This window comes from Arvicanthis niloticus, chromosome 14, assembly GCF_011762505.2.
Source record: "Arvicanthis niloticus isolate mArvNil1 chromosome 14, mArvNil1.pat.X, whole genome shotgun sequence".
NCBI classification, from domain to species: Eukaryota; Metazoa; Chordata; class Mammalia; order Rodentia; family Muridae; genus Arvicanthis; species Arvicanthis niloticus.
Genome location: NC_047671.1, coordinates 74,756,648 through 74,771,266, shown reverse-complemented (window position 1 = coordinate 74,771,266; position 14,619 = coordinate 74,756,648). Strand labels below are relative to the sequence as shown.

At 38.5% G+C, this 14,619-nt stretch overlaps 1 protein-coding gene across 1 annotated transcript in view; it reads left to right on the top strand.

Annotated features, from left to right (window-relative positions):
* The window catches only part of Mib1 (MIB E3 ubiquitin protein ligase 1), a 98,579-nt gene extending 84,295 nt beyond the window's left edge, over positions 1-14,284 (top strand). The window contains exons 17-21 of the mRNA XM_034517857.2: positions 1,144-1,336; positions 3,100-3,178; positions 6,179-6,292; positions 7,654-7,754; positions 8,459-14,284. Of these exons, the coding sequence (XP_034373748.1) occupies positions 1,144-1,336; positions 3,100-3,178; positions 6,179-6,292; positions 7,654-7,754; positions 8,459-8,599 (628 nt within the window). The 3' untranslated portion in view covers positions 8,600-14,284. The remainder of the gene's footprint in view (positions 1-1,143; positions 1,337-3,099; positions 3,179-6,178; positions 6,293-7,653; positions 7,755-8,458) is intronic.
* The last annotated feature ends 335 nt before the right edge of the window (positions 14,285-14,619 follow it).

The following is a 14,619-nucleotide window of genomic DNA, read 5'->3' as shown; positions in this document are numbered from 1 at the left end:
GTATATCTTTAAGAACTTAACATTCTGATATAGGATTACAGAATATATTTATAAATAAGTACAAGGCACTCTCATTATTGTAGTAATAACTTTGAGCAGTGGGGCCTTACTAGAGAACCTTTATGTGCATTCATACGTTTCTGAAGCCTGCATGAATTTTTCATAGCTATATTAGTTATACATGCATGTATTTCCTGCCTGCTTCTACATATGAGCTATAGTCTACCTTCCTGTATGTAGTACAGTTTTAGCCTCCTGAACAGCACACTCAGTGCAGTGTCAGAGCAGCAGCTGGAATGTCTTACTTTATAGTTTTCCACCCTTTGTGAACTCTGGTGGTGTTTGTTTATTTTATGTCTATGAGCACACTGTAGCTGTCTTCAGACACACAAAAGACAGCATCTGGTCCCATTACAGATGGTTGTGAGCCAGGATGTGGTTGCTGGGAATTGAACTCAGGACCTCTGGAAGAATAGTCAGTGCTCTTAAGCGCTGAGCCTTCTCTTCAGCCCCTGGTGGTGTTTTTTTTAATTAATGTAATAATATAGTGCTACTTGGGATATTTGTTTTATTTCTCTGGCGGTTTCTGCTATGTCTGTGTAGATAGAATGTGTTCTAAATGAAATTTCACTTACATTAGTTTTTATTTGTTTATTTTGAGACATAGACTCACTATGTTGCTCTGTCTATCATTAAACTCACTGTGTAGACCACGCTGGTCTTGAACTCACAGAGACCCACCTGCCTCTGCCTCTTGAAAGCTGGGATTAAAAGCATGCACCACTATACCCAGCTCACTAAATTAGCCTTTGCTAGTGTTTTCCGCTCTTTTTTTTTTTTTAATAAGTTCACTCTTTTTCATTGAGTCTTAATTTGAAGATTTACTGGCACTAGAAGAGAAGGTTCAGAGGTTTATAAATGGGAAAAGGTACCCTTTTTGATCTATGCTTTTGAGCAACAGAGATGTGAATGTAAGCAATTACAAATTTAAAAAATAGAAAAATGGATTTACATAAAGTTGTTGACATTTGATTTTTAATACAATCTGTTTTTATGTGTGCTAATGACACTCCGGATGTCAAAAATTAACATATTTGTTTAAATATTTGGATGGGCTTGATTTGAAATATTCTGTTTTATTAGTGGCCAAGTGGGTTCTCGGAGTCCGTCTATGATTAGCAACGATTCTGAAACCTTAGAGGAGTGTATGGTATGCTCAGACATGAAGAGAGATACTCTTTTTGGTCCGTGTGGACACATTGCGACATGTTCTTTGTGTTCCCCTCGTGTCAAGAAATGCCTCATTTGTAAAGAACAGGTTCAGTCCAGGACAAAGGTAACAAACTGGCCAGTCTTGTGTTGTTGTGTTGTATTGTGGAGTTCTGTGAGACCCAGGGCTCCCCTCTGTGATAGGGGTTTTACTGTGCTCTTACGAATAAGTTAAATATCATAGTACATAGTTTATACAGAATTTATGAATTGATTTCTAGTCTAATCTGATGTTCCTTTTCATGTTCATTATTACCAGAATTTAAAAACCATACATGGTTTTTAAGTCTCAGTCTTTTTAGTTTACATTTTCTTTTTATATCTAAAGTATAGTACTTAAAAGTTAATCACCTGTTTTGATTTCAGAGTCTTTTAAACTTAGGTACATTGAATTCTACTTTGTATTATATACTATGAAGTTTTCAAATCTCTGGAAAATTTAAAAAAAAAAAAAAAAAACAGACACGTCTAACCAATCAACAGATTTGCTGGGTTACCAGCTGTTTTTGACCACAAGGAAATAGTGACCCCAAGTGGCTAAAGGGGAATCAACAGTTTCATTGAAGAAAAATCTTATTTTTAGTGAAAGGGGTGTGTTTAGAGGAATCATTTGGATTCTTTAGTAATTAGGGAAGTATAAATACATTACAAATTAGTACAAACTTTTTGTTGAATTAGGAAATGAAAGGTTGTTTTTTTTAATGCTAACTATCAAAGCAGGAAATGATTACTTTGTTAAGTAACATTGATACATGCTGGGAGGACATTGTTGGCTCAGAGTCACAAACCGCTTTGATTTCAGTTGTTCCACGCATGGAAATGTAGCCCAAGAAAATAATCCAGAAGGGGAATATTTGTGCTTAGAAAGACTTTTCTTTTAAATAGGAGAAACGATATATAAGTGATTACTAGATCAATTTGCTCTGTTATTTTAAAGTCTACTATTATAAATAATATTAGGTAATTTATTAGTATTGGTGATGGTTTTGGGGTTTAAGAATATCAGAGACCAAGCAGTTTACTGTACTAAACTAGTGTGCCAGGTATGCAAACTCCATGTACAGTACTGAGCCATAGGCTGGGAGAGCACACATTCATGAAAGCAAGCAAGAACAGTGTTTAGTGGTTGGATGGTGTTATAGTGAGAGGTGACCATTTCTGGATAATAATACTAATAAATAAAAGGTAGTTAGGTGTGGCTGTGTTGAGTAAAGGCAGTCTGGTTGGAAAACAAATGTGAGTCTAAGGCAGTGGTACGAGCTAGAGGGAAAAGGAGCCACAGGCAGGGAACACAGTTTACCAGACACACACACTGTAGATGCGGTCAGATCAACAGCATACGTTGGTTGTGGAAGACTGCAGACTTAGTGACAGGGTGGGTGAGGAGTGACCTAATTGTTCTGGGCTCTAGGAAGCATGGGAATTGGCCAGATCCTGAAAGGGGGGCTTTCATGAATGACTCCCTAGATGGAGGCAACACAAGCACGCTCTCTTGAACTTAACAGCTTGGCTACTCTGGGTAGGATTTTGTTGTTGTTAGTCTTCTCACAGTCATTTGTGTTAGTACTTGTTTATTAAAACTTCCTTAAGTTTTTTGACAAAAAAGGGAAACTAACATTTAGATGATATGGAATCTTTCTACACAGCTCTTGGTGTCAAGTAGGAGAGGAATGCAAAAATAGCTCCTTAAACTAGGTACCTAGTGATGTGAAAATGAGCAGGCAGGAGCGCCAGAGAAGGGGGCTTCTGGATGGGGAAGGACACGGTGCCATAGCTGCTGGGGTGATAAGATTTCTCTACACGTGTTCACTCTGCCTTTTCTCACTGTAGATTGAAGAATGTGTGGTGTGTTCTGACAAGAAAGCAGCTGTTCTCTTTCAACCTTGTGGGCACATGTGTGCTTGTGAAAGTAAGTAGCCTATTGGAAACCTCCCATGTTGTCATAGAGACAAAAGCAAACTACTACATCTTTGATGTTTGTTTGTTTGTTTATTGGATAACCCACCTACACAAAAGCTGGACAAGCATTTAGTTTCCTTTCTGGTCTCTACTTTTGAGCAACAGAGTATACTGAATAATTTGACTACTGAAATTCTATGTTCTATCAGACTCTTTTAAAATTTGTTTTGGATTTTTTTGGGGTGTGTGTGTGTGTGTGTGTGTGTGTGTGTATGTGTCTGTTGTGTGTGTATGTGTCTGTTGTGTGTGTGTATGTATTTACTTATTTATTTATTTTGAATTTTTATTTATTTCTGTATTACCACAAAGGATCTCTCTTTCTTTCATACATAATAGAAACTTCTAAAATTATTAAAGCATCTAGTCCATCCTTTTTTGTATAAACAGTGGTTGGTATGTGTCAGAGTACTTTCATTGTCTTTAGCATTGCCTTCTCTGTGTACCTGCCTGATTCCTTGGTCTCTTACAGCTCTGTTGATTGGGGCTTACCCACTGAGCCATCTTATAGGTCCCCAGAATACTGGTGTTTTGTTTTAAGTTTTTTCATTTTGATAGACAACTAAATAATAGGTCAAGGATTTGTACTGTTGACAGTCTAACTCAAGTAATTGTTTCTATCCACCAAGGCACGTAGAAAGGCTGTCATCAGTTGTCAAAACAACCTAGACATTCCATCTGTTAAGTAAACTTTTGTAGACCAGAAGTTGGCAAACTTTTTTCTGTATGAGAACAAATAATCAATGTTTTTTGGCTTTGTAGGCCATGTAGCTTTTTCAGTAATCACTCACCTCTTCCAACTACCCAGTACTGTCATTGCAGTCCAGAAATGACCATGGGAACGATGGAACTGTGTTTCAATAAAAGCGTATTTACATGAGCAGGCTTTGGGGCAGTGGTTTGTTGACTCCTTCCTACTGTAGACCAAGTAATGCCTGTGTGAGACTTGAAGGACAATTGTAACCACTAGTATTGAGTACACGGTCCCTTGAGCCTTAATATTTTATTTTCCCCCCAAGGATTTCTAAAAACTTTTACAAGATTCTTGCTTTGTAGTGTACTAGCTAACTTTGAACTTTGAACTCTAGACTAGACATTTTACTCTCTACTTAAATGCATCATAATTTAATCTTCAGTACAATCACAGTTAGGTGGGTTTTCTATGTTTGTTTTATTTATGGTCCTTGAGATCATTCATGTGACCTCTTAACATGTTCAGCAAGTGTTCTGCTTCAGAGCTACATCTTCAGCGCTAAACTTTTTGTTTGTTTGATTTTTGGACAGGGTCTTACATGTAGCCCAGGCTAGCCTCGAGCTTTTGATCTTCCTTCTTCTCCCTCCCAAGTACAGGACTTGCCTGTGTGCCCCTCACTGCCCAGCTCCTGACCATGCTCGTCACCACGCATGCATGGCTGAGGGAGGCAGCCCTTTCATAATGAGTATAAGCTGAAGTGTTTAATTCAGAACCCATGCTACAGTGATGTTACGCAGAGCCTTCCAGCCTTGAAGAGTATAAAGTACCTTGATCGGTCAAAAGGAAAGTTATGTCCTTTTTGAAGAGGCTGATTGCTTGTTTGTTTATTTATTTATTTAGAAAATTCTATTGTTTAGAAATATATAATTAAACAGTTACAGGAAGTTCATGTAATTTTGATGGTATATTGTTTGATTAGTATATAATACCTTAATTCTTTAAGAAAAAAGTCCATGTAATTTTGATGGTATATTGTTTGATTAGTATATAATACATTAATTCTTTAAGAAAAAAGTTTGCCTCCAGATTGAAGACAAATAGACTAGATATGTTAGTGCCCAAGGTTAGCCTGGGCTACATGTTGATAAAAAAAGAACATGTTAACTTACTATTTCTTATCTTATAATTAACAAGTTCATTGTAAGATGATATGAATAATCAATAATGTATATTGTGCCTAGATATTTTTTTTCTTTAAGAGATTAATTTGTATTCTATGTGTATGTTTTGCCCAAATGTATGTCTGTGCACTCTGTACATGCAGTGCTGTACGAGGCCAGGAGAGGGTGCTAGCTCGCCCTAGATGGGATTACAGATGGTTTTTAGTTGCCCTATGGGAACTGAATCTGGATTTTCAGGAAGAGCAGCCAGTGTTCTTACCTGCCCCTAAGCCGTCTCTCCAGCCGCAGTGTTTCTTTTCTAAAATGAGAAAGGCTACTAAAATACAGTTTTTGAAAATTTATCATGGCAAAGATGGTCTTTTGGAAACATTTTCCTAGTTACTCTGAAGCAGTGCATCAGGTGACAGAGGGAAACCTAAGGGAAGGGAAATGTATTATAGAAACTGTTTTTAGGAACATTTGGCCATCATGTTTTAGGGAGGCAGAGGAGACCCTGGGTGAATGAAGGGCTGAGTGAATGTGTCACATTAAATGGGCATGGCCATATCAAGAGCCGCAGAGTTTCAGACTGATAGAAAACAGCAGGAGCACGTCACGTGCTTACAGCATGCGCAGTGTGCACTGTAGCTTCCTTCTTTCAGATGTGTGCATTGGATATGGCACTCATAAGTCTATTAACTGAAATGTGTCAACAGTATTTCTCTCCGTTTTCTAAGCCTTAAGATCCTTTATTTTTTGCTTGTTTATTGTTTTTTTTAATGGATTTTTGAAACAGGATGATAATTGTATACCACCATTCCCAGCTAAACTTTATGATTTGGAAATATTTACTTGAAAAAAAATCACTATTCAGTTACATTAGGAAATGTTTTCCTGATAGGTTCTTTGTTTCAGTGGACAGTTTTCATCCTTAGGTTAATAACATGATACTAAGGTAGGAGTTCATTTTATAACGTGTTGTAGCTAGGATCTGGTATGTTGTTTTACTCTTTGTTTCAGTATGTGGTTACATTATAGAAATAGAGCAGAGAAAGGCAATGCCGTTTCTGTCGTAGCTAAGAAGTGCTGTTCCTTTCAGACTGTGCCAGCCTGATGAAGAAGTGTGTGCAGTGCCGTGCAGTGGTCGAGCGGAGGGCGCCTTTCATCACGTGCTGTGGGGGCAAGAGCTCAGAAGAGCCCTCTGATGAGATCTGTGAGTGTCCCCTGTTGAGGGGTTCTTTGTCTGCTTTCTTGTTGGATATGTCCCTCCATTACACTACGCTGTGTCTTGTGCAGCCTAAGATATGTGAGGTAGATTGACAGAGAAGTAGGTATGGTTTTTTGGTGCTTTTGTTAGTATAAGAAATGTAAAATTGGATTTTTGTTTAGTTTGTGATATGATTATAGACTTTGAAAGTGAATGTATGCATGTATAATGTGTGTATGTAGGTTTGTACATGCCTCAGTAAGTGGAAATCGGAGGACAACTCTATGGAATTGATTCTCTCCCCCAACCTTTACATGGCTTCTGGGGATCTAGGTTTATGCGGCAAGTACCAAGCATTTTTACCACTGAACCAACTTGCCAGCCTAATATTACATGTCTGAGGCTTTGTAATATGAAGAGCATTATATTCTTGCTTAAAGAATATTTGCTTTTTGTTTTAAAGATGAAATTTACTGGCTGTGTTTGTATACCTATTTCTGGGAGTCAGATTAATTAAGCATATACTATACCAATGAGCTGTATACCAGACCAATTTAATGTATCTGGAAATGGGGTGGTGAGTTCCAATTTAGGTTTTTTTTTTTTTTTTTTTTTTTTTTTTTTTTTTTTTTTCCCAGTTTACAAATGTTTTAACTTGGTCCCTTTACATAGCAGGCTTGCAAGATCATCTAATTTGCATGTATTACATTGGATAGTATTACATTGGATAGTAATTAGGGACAGAGTAAGCTAAATTCTAACACAGACAAGTGGAGAGATGAAGATAATTAGCTTTCAGTTTTTCCTTTTATATCATGATGCTGGCAAAATGAAGTCATTGCTCATGCTTAGCAAGCAGTCACCTGTTATAACGCTTGTATTCCCAACCCTGCCTCCTACTTTTTTAGTCATACAACTGTTTAAAATATTTTTTTTTCTTTTGAGTCAGTGCCTTAGGTAGTGTTATATTGCTGTGAAGAGACACTATTACATTTAACTGGGGCTTGCTTACAATTTCAGAGTTAGTTCATTACCATCATGGTGGAAAGCATGCTGCATGCTGCATGCTGATGCTGATGCTGATGCTGATGCAGGCAGATATGGTGCTGAAGAAGTAGTTGGGAGTTCTGTGTCTGGACCCACAGATAGCAGGAAACAACTCTGGGATTGGCTTGGACTTTTGGAACCCCAAAGCCCACCACCTGTAACACACTTCCTCCAGCAAGGCCACACCTCCTCATCCCTGTCAAGCAGTGCCACTCCCTGATGACAAGCACTCAAATCTATGAGCCTGTGGGGGCCATTTCTATTCACACCACTGTCAAAACAGTGATAACAAAGAAGGTTTTTCTTGAATTCTGTTCTAGCGAGTGGGAGTATCCCCGTGCTACAGAAGGACAAAGACAACACCAATGTCAACGCAGACGTGCAGAAGCTGCAGCAGCAGCTTCAGGACATTAAGGAGCAGGTAAGGACTGCACCCCAGCACCCAGCGCCTCTTACTGTGCCACCTCACTTGGTGAGCATAGTAAGAGATCTTGCCATAACAGGTCACTTTTAGTGTTCAAGTGGAGCAATGACTAGTGTCTGACCTTGATTTGGAGTCAGACATTTTCCAAAACATGCAACCCAGATAGCAACAAATATGGCTGGACAAAGCTGCAGTGAGGTGCCTTTCAAACATTGATGGCTATGCAGACATGTTGGTGCCAAGTAGTAGAATAGAGTATGCAGCAGGAGCACTCCTACCCTGCTGCTGAGAAGAGGCACCATTGTTAAAACGACTTAGGAACACACTGCCATTGCCTAGTAAACTAAACAGGATGCTGTCTACGGCTACAGACCTGGTGGAAATCATACTGTTTAGAGGCTGGATAGTGAATTTCTCTGCTGTGAAGAACCAAGGAGCCTAGAGCCTGGTACAAGAGTCTGGTCATGCTGTGGACTCTATGACTTGTGTACATTTCTATGTGTATATACTTTTAATACGTGCGTGCTTATGTAGAAAACCAAGGGGAAAATGAGTGCAAAATTCAGACTGGTGTTCAACTGTGAGAGGTGGAGGAAGGCTGACTAAAACCAGAATAGAAAATTAATGATACAAAAGAGTTGTTGTGTTACACTTAAAGTATCAGGTCGCTCCCACTGACTCACTGTCTGATTGCATTTCAGACTATGTGCCCTGTGTGCTTGGACCGTCTGAAGAACATGATTTTCCTCTGCGGCCATGGGACATGCCAGCTCTGTGGAGACCGGATGAGTGAATGCCCAATTTGTCGCAAGGCCATTGAACGAAGGATTCTTTTGTACTGATTAAGAAACACAGAGTGTTTTGTTAGCTAAAAGTATGTGATCATGAGATCTTAGTAGGTTCTAAAACTAGTTGGGAATTTAATGGGTTAATCTGTAATTTCATAATTTCTTTATTAGAATGTAATTAGACTATATATAGACCACCATCACAATGAAAACATACATACAGTATTTGAAATTGCCATTGTGTGTGTGTATGTGTGCGTGTGCGAGTGCATGTATGTGTGTGTGTGTGTTTGTGTGTGTGTGTTTTCCTCTTGAATTTGGAACATCAAATCCATAGTAACTCATAGAAAATTTGCTTTTGGCTTTGAAGGGGAAATCCTTTAAGGACCTCCTTTCACATTTTTCTTTTTTAATATGTACACATATGTTAAACCTTAGACATTGACTTACAAGGGCAGTATTCTACATGATTATCATGTTTTCACATGGTGAAATGATACGCTGTTCTAAAAAGTGATACCGAAGGTGAGTGGGGCAAGTCAAACTATGTCATGTGTGTGTGGTGACAGGAGTGTAGACGAGATGCCTCTTGTCTAGAGCAGTGCTGAAGGAAACATTGTGTTTCAGGCTGATTTGAAGTTATCTAAATGATTGCTTCTGAATTTTTAAGTAAGTGGAGAAGTGTGGGGTAAGAGAATAATGACTTTCCCTCCTTTTCTAGACTTAAAAGGAAAATTGGACTAACTTAAATTAATGAATAATTTCAAAATCACCAGTAGACATGAAAAAGCAATGCAAAATTCTAGTGAGAACTGAAGGCTAGCCCAGAACGACGCAAGCACACCTTTTACCTGGTTATCACTGCTGCACTTCTTGTATTAACGTCTCACTGTTTGCATCAGCCATTTGTAGAAAAAGATCTGTGAAAAGTAATTCCTGTTTTCCCTGTGACCCCTGACCTGGGCTTGATCTTATCAGTGTGTACACACCATCCTTTCTGTGCCTCTGAGGTCTCTTCAGCTGGGTGGTGCGTTGTTAGAGGCAGCAGTCTGTTCTGAATATCTGTTACTTCTGACAGTGTTAGAGGTTCTACCTTCATCAGACGCCTTACTTCCATTCTCTCTTGGATAGTAATTTTACTCTAAAGAACATAGGTTTTCTTTATACCTACAGATGAACATTCTTTAAACTATCATCATTAACTAAGGTACAATAAATAGCTTAGTGTCAGATACTTAGAGAAGGGTGCCAGGGCATTTCTGGGAAGAATGGAAAATACATGTTGACTTGGTTAGGGGCCTGAGCATTCTGTCTCCTTTAAATGAGTAATCTTTGTATCCAGCCTAAATACATGCACATTAAGTGTTTTGAGTTTCCTCACTGCTAGATTGTAAAAACAACAACAACAACAAAAGGAAAAAAACTAAAAAACTCCTGTCAGTTATTTACAATAGTGTCTACTATGTGCTGTATGTAAGCATGTACTCTTCAGGATGGTGTCCTTCGAGGACAGTTTCTCCAGCATTTGAACCTGGCTGGCTTGTGTCTGGTTGGGGTTGGGGTTGTTGGTTTTTTTTTTTTTTTTTTTTTTTTTTTTTTTCTGTAGCAACTAAAGTGGGAGAGCAATGTCCAGCCTGGCTGTACTTTGTTGCTGGAGTTTACTTGCAGCTGCCTTCGCCAGCCTCACGCTGAGCTGAGCTGAGCTGCTGTCTGCCTTGCAGACTCAGAAGTTCCATGTCTGTGTTTAGCTGAGTAACTGCTTTATTTCTCCTTTGTGTTTTTGAGATAGAGGCTCACTATGTATTCCAAGCTGACCTGGAACTTACTGTGTAGCTCAGGCTAGCCTCAACCTCATAATCTTCCTGCCTTTGCCTTCCAATTGTGTGATTATAGAGTGGGGATCCCACCATATCTAACAAGTATTAATCATTTTGGAGAGTACACTCCATATTGGTTTCAAGTTAAAAATGTTCTGTTGGAAGGAAGCAATGGGGCTGTTTTCTAAGTATGATTTGAAGGGTTTTTTGTTTTTTAAAGATACATCGGATGATACAATGTTTACATAAAGAGACAAACTATCTTCTTGCAGACTTAGAAAGAGCAGAAATGAGCATCTTTTCTTCCTTGCCATAGGCAGCCCAACTCTTTCCGCTTGTCATCAGGCAAGGAGGGATAGCTGGTACAGTCTGCCAGCCCAAGAACCTGTGCACCACAGCTGCATCCCACTTCATTCCTTTCTCTGTCTCTCAAGCTGCAGTGCTGAGTTTTATATCCTGTAAAGCTTCTGTCTGTCAAGGGATAGACCTGCTCCGTCATCTCCTCCATGCAGAGCACAACACACTAGCTTAGGAGAGAGAAGCCATCATGTCTGTAGTGCTGGGGACGTGCGGCTTCCTCTTTGTCACTTGGCTGTTTATGTTATGCCTATTAGGAACAGATGCACTTCCGTTCAGGTCTTTGGGCATCTAAAATTATTGTAAATTTGTTTTGGGTTTACGGGAGACAGTAAGACCAGGAACTGAATCATGCCAGTGACTTTCTCCTGCACTCTGAAACTACTACCTCTTAGTCTCTTTAGAACACTTGGCCCCTTGGCGATCTTTCCTTCTTGTTATGTAAACCTCTTTTTCCTGTGCCTCAGAAGAATTCTTTTCCTTAGAATTATTTTTACAGTGACATGCATTCATTTTTTAAAGTATTGGACTTGAGGGTCTAAATGGGGGGCAGGAAAGGGTGTCGGTGTCTTGGTGCACTCAGAGCTTCCGCTGCACCATCTGTGGACAGAAGGATGGGATCCTGAGTCGTGTTAGCATTCCTTGCTGCTGTTTCAGGAGAGCTGTCGGGAACAGTGCTGGATTCCCTTCCTGTGCTCCTCAGCCCACCACAATTTCTCCTTTATTCACTAAGACTGCTGGCTTTCTCACTCAGCACACACGCAACTTAGCAGGCGGTGCTGTCACAGCTGCTCTTGTTCACGTCGTCAAACATCCTGACCTGTGCTGTACACATACACAATTTTTTTGGGAGCAGGGTTTTCAAGAGAATATAATTTTATATTAGTGTAAGAATATTATACTAGGCAAATGTTTAGTTTAGTTACCTGAATTATGCTTAAGGTATTTGTAATTTAATAATGGCAGGTTAACTAGAAGTCTACTGAAACATAAAATTAACTGGAAATAATTCCTTAAATTTATATTTTTGATGACTTTAGTCTGAAAGAACATTTTATTTTAGAATGTTGAAAATGCATGCTGCTTAAGATTTGTCTAGTTCAAAATTCAAGCCTTGCCGGGTCATTTTTCCACATGGGAACATCCTGGTAGTCATATATTGCCTGATGGATGTTTTCTGTTTATTTTGAATTCTGGGCACTTTTTGGATGAGGAATAGTTAAATTTGTCAACTAGGACAAGGCTGGATGGAACAGAGCTGGCTTGGGGGATTGGGGTTACAACAAATAGGAAACAAAAACAGTAAGCACAGAGACGAGAGTCATGTAGGACTTGCCATGGTATTAGTGGAGAGGGCACATTTAACTAAAACATACAAAGGGGTTTCTAAGGTCAGTTCTTCATATGGCCTGTCAGTTGTTTTGTAAATTGCAGAGTTTTAACATGACTTGCTCTTTTAAGGTCTAAAAGAAAAAGCATTTATCCTTTCAGAGTGTCTGAAACGTTTATAGTAATAATTTGTATAAAAAACGCACTCACGGATACATTTTTGGCATTTTTTTTTTAAATTGCAGTGAGCACCACATATCATAAGGTGTGTTGTCCTGACTGCTTCTTAACATGCAGTTTAGAAGGGCCACTTCCACTCAATCTGTGCCCATCAGACGCTTCCTTCTTCCTTCCCTCTGTGCAGTAGGGTTCTGACTACTTGTAACACAGACACTCAGACTACTGAGTAGAGTCATTTGTGTTTGCAAGATCCAAGCCTAGGTAAACATCAGGTTCCAGAGATTTGAGGAAGGGCATCTCTCCCCTGCCATAACTGCTATTTTTTACATTTATGTTCATTGAAAGTGTTTATTATTTTGTTTTGAGCCAGAGGGGGAAAACACATTTTAAATATGGAAAATAAGTTAGCTTTGGTTTTGTACTATATTGGGAAAGTAATAGATTTTTCAAAAGTAATTTGTGCCTTGTTATAAATGTCAGTTGTCATTGAGTCTACCTGTCAAAAGTCACAGAACACATTTTTCTTTCAAAAGGCAACCTAATTTAGCTTGCTTGAGTATTACAATAGGAATGCTTACTGACACTACTTGATAATCATGTATATCCTTTGACTCACACACACAAACACACATGCAATGGCAGTATTGATAATTACAGCTGTATGTCTTTAAACACTAAACATGAGGAAGCTTTTTAATGTTGTCTTGTGTGTGTGCTGCTTTCCTGCAGTGAAGGAGAAATCCTTTGCACCGAGCTTCGGTGGCTGAAAAGTGGCTAGCAGTGGCATAATTACAATGTAAAGTAGGAGCGGATAGTTAATAAAGTTAAGTCGCTACCTTGGCATTTTCTACCTCCTTTTCGACCAGAACACTGCTTTTCTTTCCACCGTCCAGCATCTTGTCTTATTTGTGGGAGAAAAGGAAGCAACCTGAAGTTAAAGTTAGATTTTCTTTCTTTCTTTCTTTCTTTTTTTTTTTGAGAATTTAAGTAATAGATACAGGAAAAGTAACCTGTCACATTAATTTGGTGCCTAAATTCAAAGGTTTGAATTGATATACAACTGTCTAAGAAGGAGAGTATTTGGACTGACCTGTATAGTTCTCTTGATTTTATTTCATAAACATGACTTCTTTCTTCAAAAACAAAGTGATTTTCTAATTTTTTATGAAATAAGCAAATATGCCATTTTGTCTGAGTACAGTTTCAGGAAGCTATTGAGAGTTCTGACTCAGGGCTTTTTAACAGTTAAAGCAATTGTTAATATATTTTGGAAACTCCATCTGCATAATTCTTCAGTGCCTTGATTAACTTGGCAACACTTTAAAAAACTTTGTATTAGGCAACCTCCAGTGCACAGTCATGATACGCAGGCTCCTCCTGAGCCTGCTGAGCGTGTGCAAGAACACCTCTGCGTGGGCTGGGCTTGCCTCAGTCTTTAAGGGAAGTCTTCTACATTTGCACTTGATACTTGGTTTTTTTGATTCTGTTTTTTACAAACTGATTATTCAAGGCCATGGCACTGTTAACCAGAAAAATGGTGTTTGTTGTCTATCTGCAAGTCACCTCAAATAGCTGTTGGGGAGAGACCAGAGCTCATACACTTTGTACCTAGTACGAGAAGATGATCAGCTCAGAAAACAGATCATCTTCCTCTCAAGTGGAAACCAAACCAAACCCTTTGTTCAAGTGGTTCAGTTGAATAAATAATTGAAAGGAAATCATGAATTGCATGTCATTTTTAATGCTGATCTGTAGACTAAATGCATGTTTTTCTGTCTCCTTCAGTATGTGTCTGCCATCCTAAGTACAGTATATTCAAATGGTAGAAAAAGGCTGACTTAAATGTTTTGCGCTTTGTAATTTTTCCAGTTCTTTTTAGCTTTCAATGTTGGAATAAATTTAAATCTTGTTTATGGATAAAGTTTCTGTATGGAAAAATGATTCTTGTTTTATTAGCTTTTGTTTAAGAAAAAAGCTTAGTAAAAACTAAGCTTTTAAAAATAAATGCAAACATTTACCATTAATAAAATCTGTGGTATAATATGTTTTTCTCTGACTTTTTGGAAGCTATTCTTTATAATAATATAAATGAATTTTTATTTTTAATACATTTGAAAACAAATCTCAATACATCAAAAAAAATCCTATTATTGGAAAGAAAATTACTATATCTTTGAGAAACAAGGACACCTCTCAAACTCAGTATGAGAAGTAGGCACCCACATCTAGAAGGCTCTCACTGTGGTCACATGTCAGAAGCCCAGCGAAGGTCAGAGAAGCTCGCGTGTTTAGTGCTGACTCTTAGAAGATTAAGGTGTATTTGGAAAGTAACCTGAATAGAACAGACTTGATTAAAGAAAGCCACACAGGAAGGACTCACCCTTTCTCTCT